Source organism: Megascapheus bottae, chromosome 1 (assembly GCF_031878675.1).
Source record: "Megascapheus bottae isolate mThoBot1 chromosome 1, mThoBot2.hap1, whole genome shotgun sequence".
Classification (NCBI taxonomy): Eukaryota; Metazoa; Chordata; class Mammalia; order Rodentia; family Geomyidae; genus Megascapheus; species Megascapheus bottae.
This window is the reverse complement of record NC_143509.1, coordinates 939,109-960,954: the sequence shown is the minus strand read 5'-3', so window position 1 is coordinate 960,954 and position 21,846 is coordinate 939,109. Positions and strand designations below refer to the sequence as shown.

Here is a 21,846-nt window from a genome sequence, read left to right as displayed (position 1 = left end):
CGGTGCCTGTGGGCATGCCTGGAATCCAACACCAAAGTGACAATCTTCTAAAGTACACTGGCTTCCTATATACCTGGCAGCACCTCCACCATCAAGACCTACAACATTCCAGCGCCTCCACAACCCTTCTTCATTTCTTCATTCCTGGCTAGCATATCGCACCCCCCACCCCAACGACTCCAGACATGTTCTAACCATCCCTGGGCATGTGAGATGTTTCTGGTGGGTGTGACAATGGGGCATTCATTGTGTGGAGAAAGTCCTTCTGTTTACCCACCCACCTGATGACAGACTCTGGGCTGGTGTCCAGTTTGGCTCGGGCGGCCATGGAGCCACAGTGAGCTGAGCCACCAATTTTATTCCGTCGTGTGCATCCACCCATCGCCTGCTGCAGATGCTGGGGATGGTGGCACAAGCTTCTAATCCAAGCCCTTGAGAGGCTGAAGCAGGAGGACTGAAAGTTCCAGGCCAGCCTGAGCCACACATCCACACTTGGCTTCAAACAAGAGAGAACAAAATTGAGCCCTGGGTTACCATCTGAAGAACAGTGGGCAGAGCGACAGTCACTCCTGGCCAGCAGGGGGCGCGAGGCAGCTGATTCATGCTGGGATCTGGAGCCCACAGACAGGCCTGGCCATTCCTGGCCACCCCGGCTGTTGCACTGAGGCACTCTGGCCTCAGGATGCTGCAGATGCTCACGCCTGTAGTCCAGTTGGGAGCTGGATCAGGAGGCTGAGCTCTGAGCATCCGGGTTCACAGCCAGCCTGAGTAGGAGAAGCATGAGCCTCTTCCCTCTCATAAACCACCAAAAAGCCCCAAGTGTTGGGGCCAGGAGTGTGGCTTCGTGGTAGAGTGCTTACCTAGCATGCATGAAGCCCTGGGTTCAATTCTTCCGTACCACATATACAGAAAAAGCCAGAAGTGGTCCTGTGGCCCAAGTGGTAGAGTGCTAGTCTTGAAGAAAGCCTAAGGACAGTGCTCAGGCCCTGAGCTTGAGCCCCAGGACCCCAGGACAGGCAAAAATATTTTTTTAGAATCCGAAAGTGGAGCTGTGGCTCAAGTTGTAGAGTGTCAACCATGAGCTGAAAACAAGCTCAGGAAGAGTACCCAGGCCTTGAGTTCAAGCCCCAGGAGTGGCACCAAAAAGAAAAACACAAAGTTTGGATCACTTTTCTCAAATTGTAACATGGTACAAAATAATAGTAAAGTGGGAGTGCACCTTAAACCCCCACGCAGCCCAGGGCTTTTGTAGCCCTGGCAAACAAACACCAGGGGTGTGCTGGGGGGACCTCATGCAATGCCCGCTCGCACAAGCCAGGTTCACAGATGTCCAGCTACTGTCCACAGCCGCAGAGCGGGCGGCACAGAGCGGCCCCGCCGACCACAGAGGCCTGTCTCTCAGGCCTTGCCACATCCTGGGGTCACCCCGGGGGCATCCCTGTCCCCACCCAGGGGCACCTGCATACTTTTGCCCGGAGAGCTTGGCTGTAACTTGAGCCTTGCCAGGTAGGGGTGACAGGGCGGGCTGGCGGGGACCGTGCAGACCAAGCCAGGGCTGTGCCCGCACAGTGTGGGTGGCTGGCATGGGTGGCAAGCAGACGGTATTCACCGCGGCGCAGCTGGAGGAGTACCAGGTAGGGCTCTCCAGTGGCGGAGGACAGCACCCCTGGATCTGAGTGTGCAGCCAGCCAGGGTCCCCCAGAGCGCTGGGTGGAGCAGGGCAGGGAAAGCGAACCCCGACTCCAGAGCCAGCTCTGGCTTCAGTAGACACTCCTCCCTGCAGGACTGCTCCTTCTTCACCAAGAAGGAGATCATGAGGTGAGTCCCTGTCACCAGGGGATGGGGGCCCGGGAGGCGCCTTCCTCCTGCCTCAGCCTCCAGAGCGCTGGACGACAGGCCTGCACCGGTGTCCAGTCCTGTCCGTGATTTGACAGGCTCAAGGAGGCCAGGGCTCACTGCGGTGGAGCAGATGCTGGAGACGGCACAACTGTCACGCAGGGGAAGGCACTGGGCTTTTCTCCTGGGGTGGCCGGGAGCCATGATGGGTAGTAAGCCAGGAGGGGCTGGAGCCCAGCCCTAGACAGGGGGTGGCACCCAGGAAAGCAGCCCTGTGGCGGTGGCTGGCGGCTCTGCGGGTCCCTGGCCCCAGTCCAGCCAGAGGGACACCAGGGACCTGGGGGCTTTTGTGCAGAGGCCACGACCCGTGACCTTCCAGCTGTGAAACCCAACCTGGCTGGGGTTGGGGACGGAAGGGGCGAGCACGGCCGGCATGTGTGCACAGGCATTGATTATTGATGGGCACACGCTCCACCAGGCAGTGCCATTGTGTGTGGGGACAGCTGACCCGGTCACCCTGGCCATCACGATCAGGTTACTGCCAGGGAAACTGAGGCAGGGCCAAGCTGACCTCGGGTCAGGGCTGGCGGGCAGAGCCCTACCCCTAACAGACACTGGTCCATCAGCAGACAGAAAGAACAAAGTCTTCCAATCAGCCAACCAGAAACTACAATGCAGGGTGTTAAGGGCAGCAGGGTTCTGGACTGACGTTCCAGATCCTTCTTCTCTCAAGGGTCTAGCTGACATACTGCTGTCCAGAGACTCCTGTTGCTCTCAGAGAAAAGCCCTGGCACCCTGGGTGACTCAGCTCAGCTCCAAGGAGGTACAGGTGGAGCTGCACATCCAGTGCTTCTGACCACACCTTCCATTTGCCCTACTATTATTATTATTACTAATTATTATCATTACTATGTTAAGTTGTGGGGCTTGAACTCTGGGCCTGGTCACTGTCCCTGAGCTCCTCAGCTCAAGGCTCCTGCCCTGCCCCTTGAGCCACAGCACCACTTCCCATTTTCTGGTGGTTCATTGCAGATAAGAGTCTCATGGACTTTCTGGCCTGGGCTGGCTTTGAACTGAGATCTTCAGATCTCAGCCTCCTAAGTAGCGAGTATGACGGGTGCGAGCCACCACGCCTGGTTCATTTGTACTTTTACTATATATTTATCTATTTATTTATTACTGCCAGTCCTGGGCTTGAGCTCAGGGCTTGAGCCTGTCCTTGGGCTTTCTCAAGGCTGGAGCCCTTGAGCCACAGCACCCCTTCTGGCTTTTTCTGTGTACGGGGTGCCGAGGGATCGAATCTTGGTCTTTGCGCATGCCAGGCAAGCACTCTACCACTAGGCCCCGCTCTTGGCCTCCATCTGCACATTTAAAACAAGAGTGTCCCCACGCCCTGCAGCTCCCACTCTCCCTCCAGGCTCTTCTACCGCTACCAGGACCTAGCTCCACAGCTTGTGCCCCTGGACTACACGGGCGGGCCCCGCGTGAAGGTGCCCTTGGAGCTCATCGTGAGCATGCCGGAGCTGAAGGTATGCTGCACACCAGTCCACCCCGAGCGAGGTGCTCTGATGGATCCTCTTGAGAAAGCGGTCTCTTAAAAGAGCCAATCGGCAGTGCCCTGTGAGCTCTGCCTGCTGGTCAGCTAGTCACAGTAGACAGGTGAATGAGGACCTCTGATTGGCCCCTTGAAGAACCATGTTCCTCTTAGGAGCCAATCACAGTGCCGGGTGAGTGAGGATGTCTGATGGGTCAGTCTTCCATGCCCTTCCAGGAGCCAAGCACAGTGAGCAAGTGAAGAAAGCTCTGTGGTTGGGTCTCCAGCTTCCCTGCAACCTCCAGGCTGTGCAGGGCATGTGGGGCCAGGCCGGGCGTCGTGAGTGCAGAGCTGGGGCTGTGGGCACTGAGTGGGCACAGAGCCGGGTCCTTCTCGCCCCCAGGACAACCCTTTCCGCCAGAGAATCGCGCAGGTCTTCTCGGAGGATGGCGATGGCCACATGACCCTGGACAACTTCCTGGACATGTTCTCCGTGATGAGCGAAATGGCGCCCCGTGACCTGAAGGCCTACTACGCTTTCAAAATCTATGGTGGGTGCCCGGTGGGGGGCGGCTGTCAGACGGAGCTCTGCTCTCTACAGCTCCCCAAGTCCCCGGAGCCCCCTCCAGGACCTCTCTACGTCCTGCCCCTGCCCTCCATGGTGGGCTGCACCTCAGGAGTGGTGCCCTCCCGGGCGGCACCCCCAAACTGCCCCCCTGAGCCACACCCCAGCCCTGATGCTTCTCCGCACCAGACAGAACCTGCTGTTCCCTGTGTCTCTGGGACCTGGCAGGCACGCAGTAGGTGCTCAGTAAATGCTCAGTGTCACACAGGCCTGGTAGGAGGCCGGGTGCCGGTGGCTCACACCTGTCACCCCAGCTCCTGGCCAGGCCAAGCCCTGGGGATGGGGAGGGTCTCCTCTCTCCAGCGAGCTGTGGCTCTCGTGGGTTCAACCCACTCGAGTTCAGCCCCAGCCCGGCCCTGCTCCCCGCCCCGTCCGGCCTGCAGACTTCAACCAGGACGACTTCATCTGCGCCTGGGACCTGGAGCAGACGGTGACGCGGCTGACGCGCGGCGAGCTGGGCCCCGAGGAGGTGCGGCTGGTGTGCGAGAAGGTGCTGGACGAGGCGGACAGCGACCATGACGGCCGGCTGTCCCTGGAGGACTTCCAGAGCATGATCCTGCGGGCGCCCGACTTCCTCAGGTGAGGCGCCCCAGGTCCCCGCCATGCCGCGTGGCCTCCGCGTCCGCCGGGGCCCTGGAAGCCAGGGCGGGGGGAGGCGCTAAGGAGGCCGGCGGAGGGCGGCCCTCGGCGTGCGGCGACCGCGGTGACCCTGCGCTCCTGTGTCCACAGCACCTTCCACATCCGCATCTGACAGCCCTGGAGAGACCGCGGAGGCAGGCGGGGCGGCGGGGCGGGGCCGGACTCCTGGGGCGGGGCTGTGGGGGCGGGGCCGCGGAGGCAGGCGGGGCGGCGGGGCGGGGCCAGACCCATAGGGCGGGGCCGCGGGGGGGAGGGGCCGCGGAGGCAGGCGGGGCGGCGGGGCGGGGCCGGACTCCTGGGGCGGGGCTGTGGGGGCGGGGCCGCGGAGGCAGGCGGGGCGGCGGGGCGGGGCCAGACCCATGGGGCGGGGCCGCGGGGGGGAGGGGCCGCGGAGGCAGGCGGGGCGGCGGGGCGGGGCCGGATTCCTGGGGCGGGGCTGTGGGGGCGGGGCCGCGGAGGCAGGCGGGGCGGCGGGGCGGGGCCAGACCTATGGGGCGGGGCCGCGGAGGCAGGCGGGGCGGTGGGGCGGGGCCGGACTCCTGGGGCGGGGCCGCGGAGGCAGGCGGGGCGGGGCCAGACTCATGGGGCGGGGCCGTGGGGGCGGGGCCGCGGAGGCAGGCGGGGCCAGACTCGTGGGGCGGGGCCGTGGGGGGCGGGGCCGCGGAGGCAGGCGGGGCCGCGGGGCGGGGCCAGACTCGTGGGGCGGGGCCGTGGGGGGAGGGGCCGCGGAGGCAGGCGGGGCGGCGGGGCGGGGCCGCACTCCTGGGGCGGGGCTGTGGGGGCGGGGCCGCGGAGGCAGGCGGGGCCAGACTCGTGGGGCGGGGCCGCGGAGGCAGGCGGGGCCGCGGGGCGGGGCCGCACTCGTGGGGCGGGGCCAGGGGGTGGGCCCAGCATCGTACAGGGACCCCTGCGCTGTGAGAATAAATGGTCACACCTGCTGGCTGGCTGCTGCGCTTTCTCTCTCTCTCTTTTCTCTCTCTTTCCTCCCCCACCCCCGGAAGTTTTTATCCTTCTGTCTCAGCCTCCCAAGTGATAGGAACTTTGCCTTCTCCTTTTTTTTTCCCCCCCCCCAGTCCTGGACTTGAGCTCAGGGCCTGAGCACTGTCCTTGGACTTTCTCAAGGCCAGAGCTCTACCACTTGAGCCTCCGCCCCACTTCTGGTAGCAAGGAATGGAACCCGGGTCTTCATGCATGCTAGGTGAGCACTCTACCACTAGGCCACGCTCCCGGACCCATGGACTTTTTTTTGCCTTAAATCTGAACCCAAAACCCAGATGTGATCCTAGCCCGGGGCTGTGTGGCCTCCAGTACGGCCATGACTGTCTGGGACTCAGGGAGCCCCACACCTACTCCACCTAGGTTTATCTCAAGACCCCCAAAACTGGTGGAAATGACCTGGAGCCCTGGCTCCCCCTTCTCTCTCCTTTTCCCTCCTCCCCTCCCCCTCCCATCCTCCTGCACCCTGTGCGGGTCCTCACACCATGTGTACACCACAACACTGTATTGCATGAGAATTGTGGCATGGAAACCCTGTACAGGCACTGGAGTTTAAATATCTCTATTTTTTTTTTCCATTTGAGGGCCTGCAAATAAAAAGGGCCTTAGTTGGGTGCTGGTGGCTCACAACTGTCATTCCAGCTACCCTGGAGGTTGAGATCTAAGGATGGAGGTTCAAAGCCTACTGGAACAGGAAAGTCCGTGTGATTATTATCTCTGACAACCAGAAAAGCAGAAGTGGCACTGTGACTCAAGTGGTAGAGCACCAGCCTTGAGCTGAAGAGCTCAGGGACAGCGCCCAGGCCCAGAGTTCAAGTCCCAGGACTGACAAACAAACAAGGAGGGGGGCTGCTGTGATGGTCAGAGAGGTCTGGCTGATGTCCCTGACCCAAGCCCCTGCTGTGACTGAATGACCGGTCACCCCACAGCCACTGGGACAGCACCCAGGTCCCCATGGGACACAGACAGCCCCGCAAAGGGTGCTGGGTCTCAAGCCTGCTTTCTAATAGTAGCCGGGGGCGAAGGGTGGCGGGGGCAGGTATTCCTCAGGGAGCCAGGCTTCCTGGGGTGCTGCTAGCTCAGGGGGTGCCGGCTGGGGTACTGGGGAGGACAAGGCCCTCACCAGCGACCGGTGCCAGCGGCTGACCACAGTGGTCATCTCGTTCCAGCTGCTGGACCTGGTGGCCCTCCTGGAAGAGGTGCCTTGGGCCCCCAGGCATGGAGGTGAGGAGGTGCCACAGGGGGTGGTGGCTCCACGTGGGCCCCTCTGCTCCACACTTCCTGTCCAGGTCTGCGAGTCCAGGGGAGGTGGGGTGGCAGCTAAGAAGCTGCACTGCAGCTGTCGCCGGATGCTCCTGCCTACCTCGGGCAGGGCTTTGAGGCTCTTCCACACCTTCTTCCGACTCCCACTGAAAATACCTTTTGGGAGATCAGAGGGAGAGGGCTCTCCTTCCTTCCTTTCCAACAACTGAGGGGACACAAGGGGCTTTGGAGGGCCCTGAAACAGAGAAAAGAGGGACTTGGGACCAGCTCTCCAAAGGGAGCCTGTCTCCTCCGCCCCTGCCCCGAGGTGGCAAACATGGGGAGCCCCAAGCCCCGATGCACAGCTGTTGTCCTGTCTCTAGCTGCCCAGAGCCAAGCTCCCTGCTGGAGGCCTGGGGCTCCACCCCAGTGCCTGGGGAAGGAGCTGTCGGCTCTGCAGGCCTCCCTCCTCGTCCTGGAGCACTGGGGTCCCCTCGGGAAACGCCTCACTGGGGAATTTTGGGTCATATGAGGCCGCCTGCGGTGCCTCCCTCTCCCAGTCCCTGTCCACCTTCGTTTCCCCCTCGGAGGACCAGAAGACCCTGCCCCCCACTTCCAAGCCACTCAGGGGGCTGAGATCTGAGGTTCGAGGTTCAAAGCCAATCCAGGGCAGGGAAGTTCATAAGATTCTTATCCACAAGGAACCAGCTGGAAGTGGAGCTCTGGCTGATGTGGTACAGTGCCAGCCTGGAGTGGAGAAGTGCAGGGACAGCACCCAGGCCCTGAGTTCAAGCCCCAGGACCAGTGTCTGAGCGCGCGCATGCGTGCACACCCCCCCCACCAGTGATTTTTCTTGATTTTTCCGCCCTGGCCTGGGTGCTGTCCCTGGGCCTGTGTGTTCAAGGCTGGCGCTCTACCACCTGAGTTTTGGTAGTACCGAAATTTGGGACTCAGGGCCTTGCCCTGGAGTGCTCTACCACTTAAGCCACACCTCCTAATGCTGTTTCTAGAACCGTCCTTCGGCCGCCTTGGCCTACCTCCTCCAGACAGGCGGAAGGGCTGCCGGGGTCTCTGGGGCCCAGGTCCGGGCTGGCCACGGCCAGTGTGTACCAGTGCAGGAGGTCCTCGTAGTCCGCCTGTGCTGGGTCCTCCTGCAGGGGACGGAGGTCAGCTCCACAGCGAGCGCCTCGGCCACGCCCACCGAGCCTCCTAGGGCGATAAGCCCCGCCCACCGAGCCTTGTAGGGACGCCAGCCACACCCACAGAGTGTGGGGCCTGGTCTCACGGCAGACCACGCCCACCAAACCTCGGAGGGAGGAAGCTCCGCCCACCGCGGGGTTTTCAGGCTGGCCACACCCACCGAGCCCTGTGGGTATTTAAGCCACGCCCACAGAGGGGTCTCATGGCGGACCACGCCCACGGAGTCTTGTAGGGAGAAAGCCCCGCCCACAGTAGGTCTGGAGCCACGCCCCATCCTCGCAGGTGGGATCTGGGGCAGGAGGGGAGGGGAGGGGAGGGGGCGGGAGGGCCGCTGACCTGCGGGCAGGGCTGGGTCAGCAGGTCCCCGTGGGGCCGCAGCGGCGTCCGCCGGTGGCAGGTGACCAGGGCGTCCAGGGAGGCGTGAGCCTCCCCTCCTGGGATGGCGACGCTGCCATCGTCCAGCAGCTTCACCATGAAGTGGCGGCAGCAGCTCGGGGCCCTGCGGGGACACGGCAGGCGGACAGGTCCGCGGCAGGCTGGCCCCCGGGCAGCTGCCGAGCCTCGGTTTCCCCACGGGACACATCCTGCGCGGCTCCCTGGGGAGGGGACGCTGGTGCTCCCCGGGTGACTCCGGCAGAGCGGTCCAGTCACCGCCCAGCCGCTCGTGGGGTCTGAACGTGGTGAGAAAATCACCGGCCTTGGCACAGAGGAGGCCAGATCAGGAGGACGGCAGCCGGACGGCAGCCCAGGTGCCCAGGTGAAACCGTCCTGGCCACCAGATGCCAACCAATAAAAAGCTGGGCACAGAGGTTTCTCTGTTGTCCCATAGGGAAAGTATAAATAGGAGGATCACAGTCCAGGCCAGGCAGAAATTGGAGATCCTGTTTGAAAACAGTCTGCCTCCAGCTGCTCACTGCAGCCATGCCTGGAGCACCTGGCCGCCCTCTCCAGGAAGCTGAGTGTCAGCATTCTCCCCACCCGCAATCTGGAACCCCTTGGCCCGAGCCCCTGAGCCCCCGCCCCGTCTCTGCCCAGGCCTTACTTGTAGGAAAGGGTGTAGCCCACGTGGCTGTGGCTGACTCGGACGAGAAAGGCTCCCACGGGGTGGGACTCCAGCAAGTTCTCTGCAGCCCTAGAAAGGTGCACACAGCTAAGGGACACCATGGCATGGTGGCAGGGGCTCTGCAGGGTCTGGAGCCATGAAGGCTGGGGAAAATGAGTACAGGCCTTCCCGCCAGGCCAGTCCTGGGGCTTGAGCTCAGGGCTTGGTCACTGTCCCCAAGCTTCTTTTGCTCAATGATGGCACTCTACCACTTGAGCCACAGTGCCACTTCCGTCCTCTTCTATTTATGCGGTACTTGAGGAATTGAACCCAGGACTTCATGTATACTAGGCAAGCATTCTACCTTCTAAATTGCCCCTAGTTCTTCACCGGTGGCTGAGCAGGGAGGCTCAGGCTCAGATAGCTTGGGGCTGGGCTCTGCTACTCACGCCTGTAATCCCAGCTACTCAGAAGGCTGAGGCCTGAAAGTCTGTGAGCCTCCCCACACTCCTTTATTTTTAATTTTTGTCCATCCTGGGGCTTGAACTCTGGGTCTGGGCGCTGTCCCTGAGCTCTTCAGCTCGAGGCTACCACTCTACCACCTTGAGCCACAGCACCATTTCTGGTTTTCTGGTGGTTCATTGGAGATTAGTCTCACAGACTTTTTGCCCAGGCTGGCTTTGAACCTGATCCTCAGATCTCAGCCTCCTGAGTAGCTAGGATGATAGGCGTGAGCCACCACACCCAGCTTGTCTGACTCTTATCTCCAGTTAACTACCAGAAAGCCAGATGTGGATCTGTGTGGGGCCCAGAATTCCGGTAGGGCAAAACTATAGGGGTCGGGGGATGGAGGAGGGCAAGGTGCAGGGTGGGCTGGGGGCATCCTCACTCTCTCGAGATGGCCCCATGGAACCATTCGGGGAACCCGTCTTCAGTCAGCTGGGCCACCTGCGTGTGCAAGAACCAGTCCAGCCGTGGAGGCAGCGACGGCAGCATGGTTGGCTTCCCGGCTTCCATCATGACGTGTGGGGGGCGGGCTGCCACCTGAGGGGGGTCGGGGAGGGCGTCACACACAGCCTCTGTCTGGATCCTGCACAATTCCTGCTGCACACAGTGGCTGCTCTGCACTGAAGGCATCCAGGCCTCCCGGCTGGGACTGCATTTAAATACTCAGCTGGAAATGGCTGTGCTTGCTTGGAATCTTGTCCCCAGGGAGGCTGGAGCAGGAGGATCGTGAAGCCCTAGGTTCAGGACAGCTTTGAGATGACTCTTTGTCTCAGAACAAAACAAACTAAAAATTGTGAAGGTAGAGGAGGCGAGGCGGGAAGGGAGCGCGGCAAGGTTTTATTGATACAGAGGAACCTGGCCCCAGGGAGAGGAGGCACAAGGCACAGTCAATATGGACTTTCCCAGCCAGTGACAGGGACAGCCACACCTGGCCAACGCCTCTCCCCCCACCTCCCCTGACCCAGCAGTGACCCTGAGGTCTGGTGTCCAGGCCACAAAGCCCTGGAGAAAGGAAAATCCCAGGGTGGGGTTGTGGCTCAAATGCCAGGCCCTGAGCTCCATCCTCAAAGCTACCAAAAAGGAGGAAAAGGTAAACAAAAAGTCTGGACTCGGAGGCATCCAGCCCTTTTTTGTTTTTGTTTTTAGCCAGCCCTGGGGCTTGAACTCAGGGCCTGGGCACTGTCCTTGGGCTTCTTTTGCTCTAGGCTAGTGCTCTGCCACTTGAACCACAGCACCACTGCCAGCTTTTTCTGTGTATGTGGTACTGAGGAATGGAACCCAGGGCTTCATGCATCAGGACAAGCACGCTACCACTAGGCCACATTCCCAGGCCCACTTGTCCTCTTGTGGCCATATTTCAGGCAAAAAGTCACCGCACCAGGAATCTCTCAAAACATGGAATCAGGCACCGTGACTCAGGATCCCAGTTACTCAGAAGGCTGAGATCCGAGGCTCCCAGTTCAAAGCCAGCCCAGGCAGGGAGATGTGTGAGACTTACCTCCAGTGAACCAGCAAAAAACTGGCAGTGGAGCTGTGGCTCAGGTAGTCAAGTGCCAAAGCTCAGGGTCGGGGCCTGGAGTTTGGCCTAGTGGTAGAGTGCTTGCACAGCACGCAAGAAGACCTGGGTTCAATTCCGTAATGCCAACCACGTACACAGAAAATGCCGCAAGTGGTGCTGAGGCTCAAGTGGCAGAGCTCCAGCCTTGAGAAAGTCCAAGGACAGTGCTCAGGCCCTGAGCTCAAGCCCAGGACTGGAAAAAAAAGTTCAGGGATAGTGCCCAGCCCTGAGTTCAAGGCCTAAGACTGGCACAAAGACAACAACCCCCCCAGGGGCCACAGCACAGCTTCCTTCCCCACACCTTCCTCGGCCCACAGGCCCTTTGCAGCTGTTGCTTCTTGTTCCTTGTTTCGAGTATGGGAGGCGGGCTGCACGGAGCCCAAGTTGGGCCTCAACTCTTCATCCTCTGGCCGGGGACTACACATGGCACCACCACCATGCCCGGTTTAACAAAGGCCACTGTAAGGTCCTCTCGTCCCCAGCGAGGCAGGGTGGGTGAAGGGCTGAACCTGTCCCATCCTAGAGGCCCACGTACCTGGAGGCGCTGGGTTTCGATTCTGAGGGTTAGCGTCAGCAGGGAAGCCACTTCCTGGGGTGCAGGTGAGACCGGAGCACAGACCTTGATCTCGGGCTCACTGGATACCAGATGCCAGCAAAGGGGACGAGCGGTGGGGGTGGCGGGGGGAGAGGATCCCAACACCCCAGGGCATCAGCCTCCAGTGAAGCCATCTACACATCCCCGGGCCCTGGGCGGGGCCCCGGCACCCACAGGCAAAACCACTTCCTCCCCTGCCCAGGCAGGTCGGCCATGATAAGTCTAAGCCTGGGGAACATGGCTGAGCCCCCCAGTCCCTGCTCTTCCTATGGGGGCATAAGGGCTGCTGGTGTCTGTGCCCCCTCCCTCAATGGCTGTGTGGCCCCATATCAGGCTCAGCCTTTCAGGGCTGGGGTTCTGTACCCCTGAATTGGGCCAGCTGCGGTCCTTGCTCTGGCCAGGGCTTAATTCATTTTTGTTCTGGTTTTTTTTTTCCTATTGGCTGTGGGGCGTGAACTCTGCCTGGGTGCTGTCCCTGAGCTTTTCAGCTCAAGACTATCACCCTACCCCTGGAGCCACTGCACTGTTTCCGGTTTTCTACTGGTTAATTAGAGACAAGAGTCTCACATTCTTTAGTGCCCGGCTTGACTTTTGAACCTTGATCTTCAGGTCTCAGTCCCTGAGTAGCTAGGATGACAGGCGTCATTTGTGTTGTCTTCCATGTCTTCTATGGTGGGGTTTGAGCACCTCTAGCTGCCCTTTTTTTTTTTTTGGATTTTAAATTTTTATTGTCACTCCGAGGGCTTGAACTCAGGGCCTGAATACTGTCATTGGGCTTTCTTAAGGCTAGTGCTCTACCACTTGAGCCACAACACCACTTGGGCTTTTTCTCTAAATGTGGTGCTGAGGAATCAAACCCAGGGCTTTGTGCATGCTAGGCAAGCATTCTACCACTAGACCACCTGCCTAGCGTTTTTTTTAATTTTAGGAATGGTCTCTAAATTGGCCTTGGACAGATCCATCCCGAGATGACACACACATGCCGCTAGGCCTGGCATCTTCATTGCCAGCCTGTGAGTAGCTGGAATAACAGGCATCAGCTTAGGGACCAGCTCCATCAGAAGACTTTTGGCTGTGGGTTGACCCCATGCTGGGCTGGCCTCTGCCATGTGGGGAGGGTCTGGGAGTTGAAGGTGATTTGGCTCTCAATTTTAATGACAGACAAACTTTTTATTATTTTGGGGGGCCTGAACTCAGGGTCTGGGCAGTGTTCTTGAGCTTTCTCAAGGACAGCACTCTTATCACTTGTGCCACAGGGCCTCTTGTGGCCTTTTCTGTGTATGTGGTACAGAGGAATCAAACCCAAGGCTTCATGCATGCCAGGCAAGCACTTTACCACTAAGCCACACTCTCAGCCCGTGAGCACTTTTAATTAAGGCACTGTTAGATGCTCCCTGAAGCTGAAGCTGGGTGCGGTGACTAAGGCCTGCAATCCTAGCCAATTCAGGAGACTGAGATCTGAGAGTCCCAGTTCAAAGGCAGCCCAGGTGGCTGAAACCCATCTATAATGAACCACCAGAAAACCCTAAGTGGAGCTGTGCCTCAAAGTGGTAGAACAGTAGCCTTGAGGGAAAAAAAAAAAAAACTCAAGGATAAGCCAGGGTTTGGCTGGTGGCACTGCTCCTGCAGAAGCAACCCTGGCCTTGCAGAATTCCAGTTGGTGTCCTTATTTCTCTACAACACCCCAATCCCCCATAACATTGCCACGAAGTCTGTTCTTTTCTTGGGGGGTGGGGAGGGCCTGGTCTGGCCTCAAACTGTAATCTTCCATCTTCACTTCCCAATGCATTGTTTAATTCTTTCAGGGGTGGAACTTGAACTCTGGACTTGGGTGTTGTGCCCGAGTTCTTCAGCTCAAGGCTACTACCCTACCCTGTGAGTCACAGGGCCGTTTCCCGTTTTATGGTGGTTGATTGGAGGGAAGGCTCGCGGACTTGGGTGCCGGGCTGGCTTTGAGCTGTGACCTCAGATCTCAGCCTCTTGAGTCGCTAGGACGACAGGGGTGAGCCACCACGCCAGACTTGCATTGTTTATTTTTACTTAGGTCTTTCTGGAGTTCCCGATGGACTTGTCATTAGACACACTGCGGTGCTCTCTAGTGACCTGCCGCCCTGAACCCCGCCCCGCCCCGCCAGGCCTCGTGGGGTGCCCGCGGCTCCCGCTCGCTCAGGTCTCTTCCCAGGGAGGGGGGGCCGAGGCTGGGTCCCGGCCTTCCCGAGGCCCAGCCGGAGCCGGGGGCTCGCGTCTGAAACCCCAGCTTCTCGGGAGGAGGCTGTGACCTGAGGACCTCGGGGAGGCTGGGGGCGGCGGCGGGCGCTCTCCTCGGCGGCCGGGGCGCAGGGCGGCGGGGGCGTCCTCCTCCTCCTCCTCCTCCTCCTCCGCGGCGGCCGCGGGTCCTCGCGGGTCCTCTTCCGCCGGGACGGAGGTGACATCCTCGGGTCCCAAAGCGCACACGGGAGGCGGGGCTGCTCGAGGCTTTTAATTCAAAAAGAGGAGGCGGGGCGGGGCGGGCGGGCGGCGCCGCCCGAGGGCGGTGGGCGGGGCGGGTCTGGAAAAATAAATCTCAGCTAGAACGGCGGCGGCCGCGCCTCTGCCCTGGGCTCAGTCCCGGCGGCGGCCCGCGGCCCCCGCGGCCTCCGCAAGTCCTTCGTGTCCGCCCGCGGGCCGGCGGGCCGGGCGGCCGCTCCGGCCGGGCCCCCGGGGCGTGGCGGGCGTGGCGGCGTGGCTGGCGGGCGACGTCTCAGTCCGCGCCGCCTCACAGGAGCGAGCAGCGGAAGAAGCCGCTGCGCTTGGGCTCCGCCGAGATCTTCACGCCCTGGCTGCTGCCCTGCGGGCTGTTGCCCTCCTGCGGCACGGGGTCGGGGGTCGGGGGTCAGGGGTCGCGGCGTCCGCCTGCCGCCCACTGCGCATGCGCCACGCCGGGCCCGCGGCGCCCCGGGCCTCGGCCTGGGCTCTGCGCATCTGGGCGGGGCCCTGCCCACCTGGCCGTCCTGCCCACCTGGCCATCCTGCTTGTCCTGCCAGTCCTGCCCACCTGGCCGTCCTGCCCACCTGGCCATCCTGCTTGTCCTGCCAGTCCTGCCCACCTGCCAGTCCTGCCCACCTGCCAGTTCTGCCCACCTGGCCGTCCTGCTTGTCCTGCCAGTCCTGCCCACCTGGCTGTCCTGCTTGTCCTGCCAGTCCTGCCCACCTGCCAGTCCTGCCCACCTGCCAGTTCTGCCCACCTGGCCGTCCTGCTTGTCCTGCCAGTCCTGCCCACCTGGCTGTCCTGCCCACCTGGCCATCCTGCTTGTCCTGCCCACCTGGCCATCCTGCTTGTCCTGCCCACCTGGCCACCCTGCTTGTCCTGCCTGTCCTGCCCACCTGGCTGTCCTGCCTGCCCTGCCCACCTACGGGAACTGCCCAACCTGCCCACGGCCACTCACCAGCTTTTTGTCCATTTTGGCTTTGATGTCCCTAGCAAGTGTGAAAAATGCCTGGGGGTGGAGGAGAAAGCAGGGAGTGAGTGTAGGAGGAGCCAATGCCCACCAGGAACCAAGGGGACTGCCCCTGCCTCCCCATCTCCCTTCCCTTCCCCCGGCACGCTGGGCACTCACGTTCTCCACATTGATGTTGGACTTGGCACTGGTCTCCATGAACTTGATGCCATAGTCGAGCGCCAGCTGCGGGCGGCACACACAGGTCACCCGGGGCCCCGGCCTCCCCACACCCCCTGCCGCTTGTGCCAGCCGGACTGCGCAGACACCCACCTTCTCTCCCCGCTCCTTGGACACCTGTCTCTTGTCGTTCACGTCACACTTGTTCCCCAGGATCATCTTCTCCACGTCCGCCGACGCGTGCTGCGGGGACAACGAGGCGCTGACGGGGCAGGCAGGGACCCTGCAGGGACCACGTCCCTGCCGCACCCCCCTCCCCGTCCTGTCCCCACCCGGAAGGCCGCCCACCTCTTCGATGTTGCGGATCCAGTTTCGGATGTTGTCGAAGGAGCGCTCGTTGGTGATGTCATAGACCAGCATGATGCCCTAGGGGACGCAGGGTCAGCTGGGTGACCGCCAGGCCGCCCAGCCACCCAGCCTCGGCATGCACCCTTCCCCACCGTGACACCGAAGGCCAAGGGCCTATGTGAGCCCAGGCGCAGGGCACCACGCCCACCTCCGTGCCTGGGCTTGGCCCCCTGTGCTGTGAAGGACCCAAATCCTGCTATCCCTGGGGAAACTGAGGCTCAAGGGCAGTGGTGGGGGAGACCATTAAGACCTCACAACTGCCATCCCAGCTACCCTGGAGACCTAGCTCTGAGGATCAAGGTTCAAAACCACGGGTGGAATGAAAACCCATGAAACTCATCTCCAATTAACTACAAGAAAACCAGAAGTGGCTCTGTGGCTCAAATGATAGAGAAAGAGCTCAGGGACAGCGGCCAGGCCCTGAGTTCGAGCCCCAGGATCAGCACCAAAAAAGAAGACAAAGGAAGCCACATCCCTCTAAGTCCCTGGGGCTGCAGGAGAGCTATGGAGACCCCACTCGGGGAGTCTGAGAGGAAGACAGGCAGGAGAGGTCAGCCCGACGGCCATGCCCTGGGCTCCCTGCACTAGGGCCCGGTGGGAGGTACCTAGGGTCTGCTCTAGCCCCATGCAGCCTTTCCAGTTCTGCCAGGGCCCTGGAAGCACAGTCCAGTGGCCTCCCAGCCACTGTGCCTCCAGGTTTTTTTCTCTTTTGGGTGGTGCGGGGTTTGAACTCAGGGCTTTGCACTTGCCAGGCAGGTGCTCTACCATGAAGCTGCCAACCTGGGCCTTTGTGTTTCTACTCTTGGACTGCAATACTCCCATCCATGCCTTCCAAGCAGCTGTGTGCCCAGCAGACCCCACCACGCCTTCTTTCATTGGTTGAGACAGGGTTTTGCTCACTTGGCACCTGGGCTGGCCTTGACCCACAATCTTCCAGGGCTGAGCATGAGCGGGGAGGTGAGGGGCGGGTCAAGAAGTCTGGGGAGCATGGCCAGCCACCCCGGAGGCCTCAGGTCTGGGCTGGGTCACCCCAGGGACAGGGCCCAGGCTGGGCAGCCCGGGAGACCCAAACCCCGCAGAGCCAGGGCCCCATCCTACCATGGCGCCCCTGTAGTAGGCAGTGGTGATGGTCCGGAATCGCTCCTGGCCCGCGGTGTCCCTAGATGCCAGGAGAAACAGGACAATGGTGACAGAGGAATGCTGCCGCCACTGCCACACCACAGAAAATGTTCCACCGAGACACAAGCAGAGCTTTCCAATGCTGGTTAGCACCGGGACGGGGGGGGGGGGGCGGGGGGATTCGAACCCAGGGCCTCAAGGCTGGTACTCTGCCCCTTGAATCACACCCAACCCTTTTCATTTTCTTCTTTTGCCAGTCCTGGGGCTTGAACTCAGGGCCTGGACACTGCCCTTGGGCTTCTTTTGTTTAAGGCTAGCTCTCTACTACTTCAGCCACAGCGTTATTTCTGGCCTTTATGTGGTGCTGAGGAATCAAACCCAGGGCTTCATGCTTGTTAGGCAACCACGCTACCAATAGGCCACATTCCCAGCCCCTTTCTCTCCTTTGCCCCATTGCCTTGGTTTTGCCGAGGTCTCGATCCTCCTGTGCTGGGATGGTGGGCACAGGCCACCGTACCAGCCTCTGGAGGAGGTGGGGTCTTGCCAATTTCAGCCAGGCTTTCAGGAGCCAGGGTATGAGGCGTGAGCTAAGTAGAGCTCTTTGCTTTTGGACCTGGGATGGTCTGGAACCACTATCCCCCTGCCTCTGCCTCTGCCGGGATTTTAGGGGTGGCCTCGACACCTGGCCCCCAGCTTTTTCCTGGGGTTCACCCTGTGCTTAGCCAGCAGTCTGCTCTGTCTGGGATCACAGAGAGGGGCCACAACTTTATCCCCCTTCTACAAGCCAGCCTCCTTGCTTCGCTTCTGGAATATTCTCTCCATATGTTCTAAGTCACGCAATGATGGTGAGGAGACACGCTCAGGGGTGGGGTGGCTCACGCCTGTACCTCTGACTACCTGGAGGCAGAGGCTGTGAGGCCAGGCTGGGCAAAAAGTGAGCCAAGACAGAGCGGGGTGGTGGTCAGGCCTATATACTCCATGCAAGACGCACAGACAAACAGGAGAGTCACCGTCCAGACCAGCTCGGACCACGGCCCGGAGCAGCTCCTGACACAGGGCCCCAGCGGCCATGCATCCTGGCTCCCTGGGCTGTAAGAGGCTTGAGGCGCAAGGTGGCTCACCTGGCCTGTGATCCCAGGGGCTCAGGAGGCTGAGATCGGAGGATTACAGTTGGAAGCCAGCTCAGGCAGCAAAGTCATGAGCCCCTCATCATCTCCAACCAGCAAAAAACTGGTCATAGCACTGTGACTCAGTTGGCAGAGTGAAAAAGCTCAGGGACAGCCCCCAGGCCTTGAGTTCAAGTCCAAGGACTGGCACAGAAACACCAGGTCCAGGCAGGGAGTTTGGCGTAGTGGTAGAATGCTTGCCTAGCATGCATGAAGACCGGGGTTCAATTCCTTAGTACCACACGCACAGAAAAACCCGGAAGTGGTGCTGTGGCTCAAGTGGTAGAGCTGTAGCCTTGAGAAAGCCCAAGGACAGTGCTTAGGCCCTGAGTTCAAGGCCCAGGACTGGCCAAAACAAAAACAAAAGAACACCGTGTCCAGAAGATTGTGGAGTCAGGCCTCGGAGTGGGGCCAGGGGCCCAGGGAACTCACCAGATCTGCAGTTTGATTCTCTTGCCATCTAGCTCTATTGTCCTAATTTTAAAGTCGATTCCTGGAAGGAAAGGAAAGATGGCCATGTCAGCTCCTGCCTGCCCCAGGCCCAGGTCTCAGTGTCTGGACACACTTCTTCCTCTCCCGGCAGGGCCCTGGGCAGGCCGGGCCCTGCACTCCCACAGTGCATTGCAAACCCCGAGCTCCCACAATGCACAGCAAGCCCCTGCCCCAGACACCCTCCCAGTCTGGGTCTCTTTCCCACTCAATGGAATTTCTGGGAGGGACCCAGAAATTCACCGGCTCCTGCTGTACCCTCTTTTTTTGTGCCAGTCCTGGGCACTGTCTCTGAGCTTTCCCAAGGCTAGAGCTCTACCACTTGAGCCACAGCACCACTTCCAGCTTTTTCTATGTATGTGGTACCAAGGAATCGAACCCAGGACTTGGCACATGCTAGACGAGCACTCTATCACCAGGCCACGCTCCAGGCTCCAAAATCCTATTTTTTATTTCCCACTGGAGTTGCCATCCCACCACACCCAGCTTTAAGTTCCTGAGACTCTCATCTTCAGTGCAAGTGGCACTGTGTGGCTCAGGTGGTAAAGCACGAGCCTTGAATAAAAGCTCAGGGACAGCGCCGACTTCTGGTTCGGGTCCCAGTGCTGACACATACCCAGTCAGGGGTCCTCGAGATAGTTCTGAAGCTCAGTCTAGAAGCCTGGTCATGGTGCAGGCTGGGATTGGGTCCCTGTGGCCTCTGGAGTTGTCTGGGGACAGCTGACAGCCACAGGAGGGGTTGCCTGGCTGGGAGCAGAGACCTCAGACTCCAGGCCGCATTGTCCTGCCTCTGAGTCCCCACTGTGCACCTTTCCAGCTGCCCACGGCGCTCACGTCTGCATCCCAGGCCACCGTGAGGCCCTAGATGGAAGTGGCCAGAGCAACAGGCCGCAGGCGGGCCCATGGGCTCCAAAAGCCATCCATCTCCATGAAGCTGTAAGTGGCCCCAGAGGAGCCAGCGGAGGCCAAGCCTGGCTGCCAACAGCCTGTGGAGGGAGAGCCGCCATGCTGATCAATGGCGCTCAACGGAACGTGCTTTGGCAAGAGACCCAAGCCAGGAGGCACAGCCGCCGGCTCTGATCTGTAACAGAACCCAGAGGTCCTCTCGCTGCCAATGCGGGGTTGCCTCCAAGCTTCTGCTTTGTACTCAGGCGAACAGGTCCAGGGTGGACTCTTTCTAGAACGTTCCCCACCTTTCGGGTTCCCCACCCTGTGGGTCTCCTCCACCTGGGCTTTATTAACACACCAGACTTAATTAGGAAGTATAAACTTTATGAGGCCTATAACTTTGAGGACAAAGTGAATTAGGCTTTCCTGGAAGACAGCGGCCATTTAAGATGGCGATCCGTGCGGCCCTGGGTTCAAGTGCTGCCTCCACCTCAGCAGGCCACCTTGCCCAAGTCCTATCCTACCTGCAAAGGAAGAAGGGGCATCCGTGCGACCCTGAAGTGCATGCTGCCTATGGGGTAGGCGGGGTATGGGGGTTCTGGTCCAAAACTAAAAAGCAACCAACCAGACAAGGAGACCTCCTGGCTTCATGCCAGCTGTATTTGGGTTGGGGGCAGGAGTCTGAGGCTGGGAAACTGAGGCACAGGCTGGCTGAGAGGGAGCCACAGCCTGTGGGGCATTCACACTTCCCGGTTTGTGAATACTCACGGAATGAACGATCCCCCAAGTTGGACCTTGGAGTGGGGGAGGGGAGAGCATTTAGGACACCTGGGCCAGGCATGGTCTGGAGTGGCAGCGACACCCCAGTCCTGGTGTAGCGGGCACCCTCTGCCACCCAGGACACTGGCCAAGGCAGACTGCACTTGTGTGAAGAATAAAGGCTTGGCTGGGCACTGGTGGCTCATGCCTGTAATCCCAGCTACTCAGTAGGATGAGAGCTGAGGACTCAGGTTCAAAGCCAGCCCAGCTGGGAAAATCCCTAAGCGTCTGTGCTCAGGGCTAGTGGCTCTACCACTCTGAGCCACAGTTCCACTTCTGGTTTCCTGGTAGGTAGTTAGCTGGAGATGAGTCTCATGGACTTTTCTGCTGGCTCTGAACTTTGATCCTGAGTAGCTAGGATTACAGATGTGAGCCACTGGTCCTGAGCTTCCATGACATTCTTATCTCCAATTAACAACCAAGAAGCCAGCAGTCCTCTCTAGAAGAGCAAGATGCTGCTTACTGTCCCTTCCAGGCCGGGCCTCTTCTGGAAATGGCCGTTTTTGTGCCCACACCAGAGGTCAGCTCTGCTTCCGTGGATATTGTTAGCAGACTGTGAAGTAGCGTGTGGTCAACCACCCTGGGTACCCGCCTAGCTGTGCAAAGGGCCAGCGGTTACCTGGGGCTAGCAATAGGGAAGCCAGTGGCCAGGGTGGCCTTTGCTCTCTCACGGGAGGCTTTTATCACGCCTCTCCTGGGACAGGGTGGCAGGACAGGGCAGGAAGCTGTCACTCACAGGGCTACTTAGCTTTGCCAATGTTCCTGGAGCAAAACCCACTAATTTGGGGATCAGGGCTAGGAAGAGGGGCTCAACAACTTGGTGGGGACCACAAGGAAGGAGTGGGCTGGGGCTCCGGTCCCGGGGTGGGGACGAGAGGTGGGTGAGGGATGGCACCTCTGGGTGATGGGGTGTCTGGGCCTCGAGTTTGGGGGGTTCACCTAGGAGGGGTCCTGCAGGCGGTGACCTCCATCAACAGTCCACCCCTCCCTCTCTCGGGCTGTCATCGCTGACTGTGGGGGGGCCTGGCCCGGCCGGGTCACGTGACCGCGCCCCTCCATCCCGTGCCCGCTTCCCGCGCCCTCAGTTTCCACCTCTGCCTGGAAACCCGAAAGTTAGCCTGGCTTAGGAAGTGGCTCGGAGGACAGCGCGGAGACCCGACCAAGCCGTCGGGGCGGCGGCCTGGACGCCCCGTCCGCCCGGGGGGCAGCGGCTCCTCCGCCCGGACCCCCGGGCCGCCCCGCAGGCCCCCGCGTCTCCCGGCCGCCCCGTCCGCCGCCGCGCCCGCCGCCCGCAGCCCCAGCCCCTCGGGGCGCGCCCCGCCCGGCCCCCGGGCGTCTACCTATGGTGGAGATGAAGGTGGAGTTGAAGGCGTCCTCGGAGAAGCGGAACAGGACACAGGTCTTCCCCACCCCCGAGTCCCCGATCAGCAGCAGCTTGAACAGGTAATCGTAGGTCTTCGCCATATTACACTCTCTCCCAGACGGGAAGTGCAGCCAGCGGCTCGCCACTGGCCGGCGGGCCCGTCCATCAGATCCGAACCCTCCTCCTATTGGCTAGCGTCCCGAAGACGTCACCGAGGCGGCGCCC

The 21,846-nt window shown here is 60.7% G+C and overlaps 4 protein-coding genes across 6 annotated transcripts in view; 1 reads left to right on the top strand and 3 right to left on the bottom strand.

The window, feature by feature from the left end:
- Ndufa13 (NADH:ubiquinone oxidoreductase subunit A13) overlaps nucleotides 1–21,846 on the bottom strand; it is a 200,475-nt gene that overhangs the window by 96,633 nt on the left and 81,996 nt on the right. The window lies entirely within an intron of this gene.
- On the top strand, nucleotides 168–4,781 carry Cib3 (calcium and integrin binding family member 3). Of its 2 annotated transcripts, XM_090335359.1 has the most exons (6): nucleotides 1,314–1,634; nucleotides 1,784–1,818; nucleotides 3,254–3,365; nucleotides 3,774–3,921; nucleotides 4,379–4,574; nucleotides 4,725–4,781. In XM_090335359.1, the coding sequence occupies exons 1-6, from the start codon at nucleotides 1,584–1,586 to the stop codon at nucleotides 4,744–4,746; spliced, it is 564 nt and encodes a 187-aa protein (XP_090191485.1). In that variant the 5' UTR covers nucleotides 1,314–1,583; the 3' UTR covers nucleotides 4,747–4,781. The 2 variants fall into 2 exon arrangements, with proteins under 2 accessions (XP_090191494.1, XP_090191485.1); XM_090335368.1 differs by lacking the exons at nucleotides 1,314–1,634; nucleotides 1,784–1,818 and adding an exon at nucleotides 168–222.
- Nucleotides 5,748–10,414, bottom strand: Hsh2d (hematopoietic SH2 domain containing). The gene is made up of 5 exons (XM_090323281.1): nucleotides 10,004–10,414; nucleotides 9,115–9,204; nucleotides 8,409–8,571; nucleotides 7,910–8,023; nucleotides 5,748–7,128 (listed from the first exon to the last, which is right to left on the bottom strand). Exons 1-5 carry the CDS (start codon nucleotides 10,249–10,251, stop codon nucleotides 6,634–6,636), a joined length of 1,110 nt encoding a protein of 369 aa, XP_090179407.1. The 5' UTR covers nucleotides 10,252–10,414; the 3' UTR covers nucleotides 5,748–6,633.
- Rab8a (RAB8A, member RAS oncogene family) lies at nucleotides 14,412–21,760 on the bottom strand. Its single transcript, XM_090334977.1, has 8 exons — nucleotides 21,599–21,760; nucleotides 18,495–18,555; nucleotides 16,876–16,936; nucleotides 15,718–15,795; nucleotides 15,523–15,612; nucleotides 15,370–15,435; nucleotides 15,199–15,249; nucleotides 14,412–14,619 (listed from the first exon to the last, which is right to left on the bottom strand). Exons 1-8 carry the CDS (start codon nucleotides 21,720–21,722, stop codon nucleotides 14,530–14,532), a joined length of 621 nt encoding a protein of 206 aa, XP_090191103.1. The 5' UTR covers nucleotides 21,723–21,760; the 3' UTR covers nucleotides 14,412–14,529.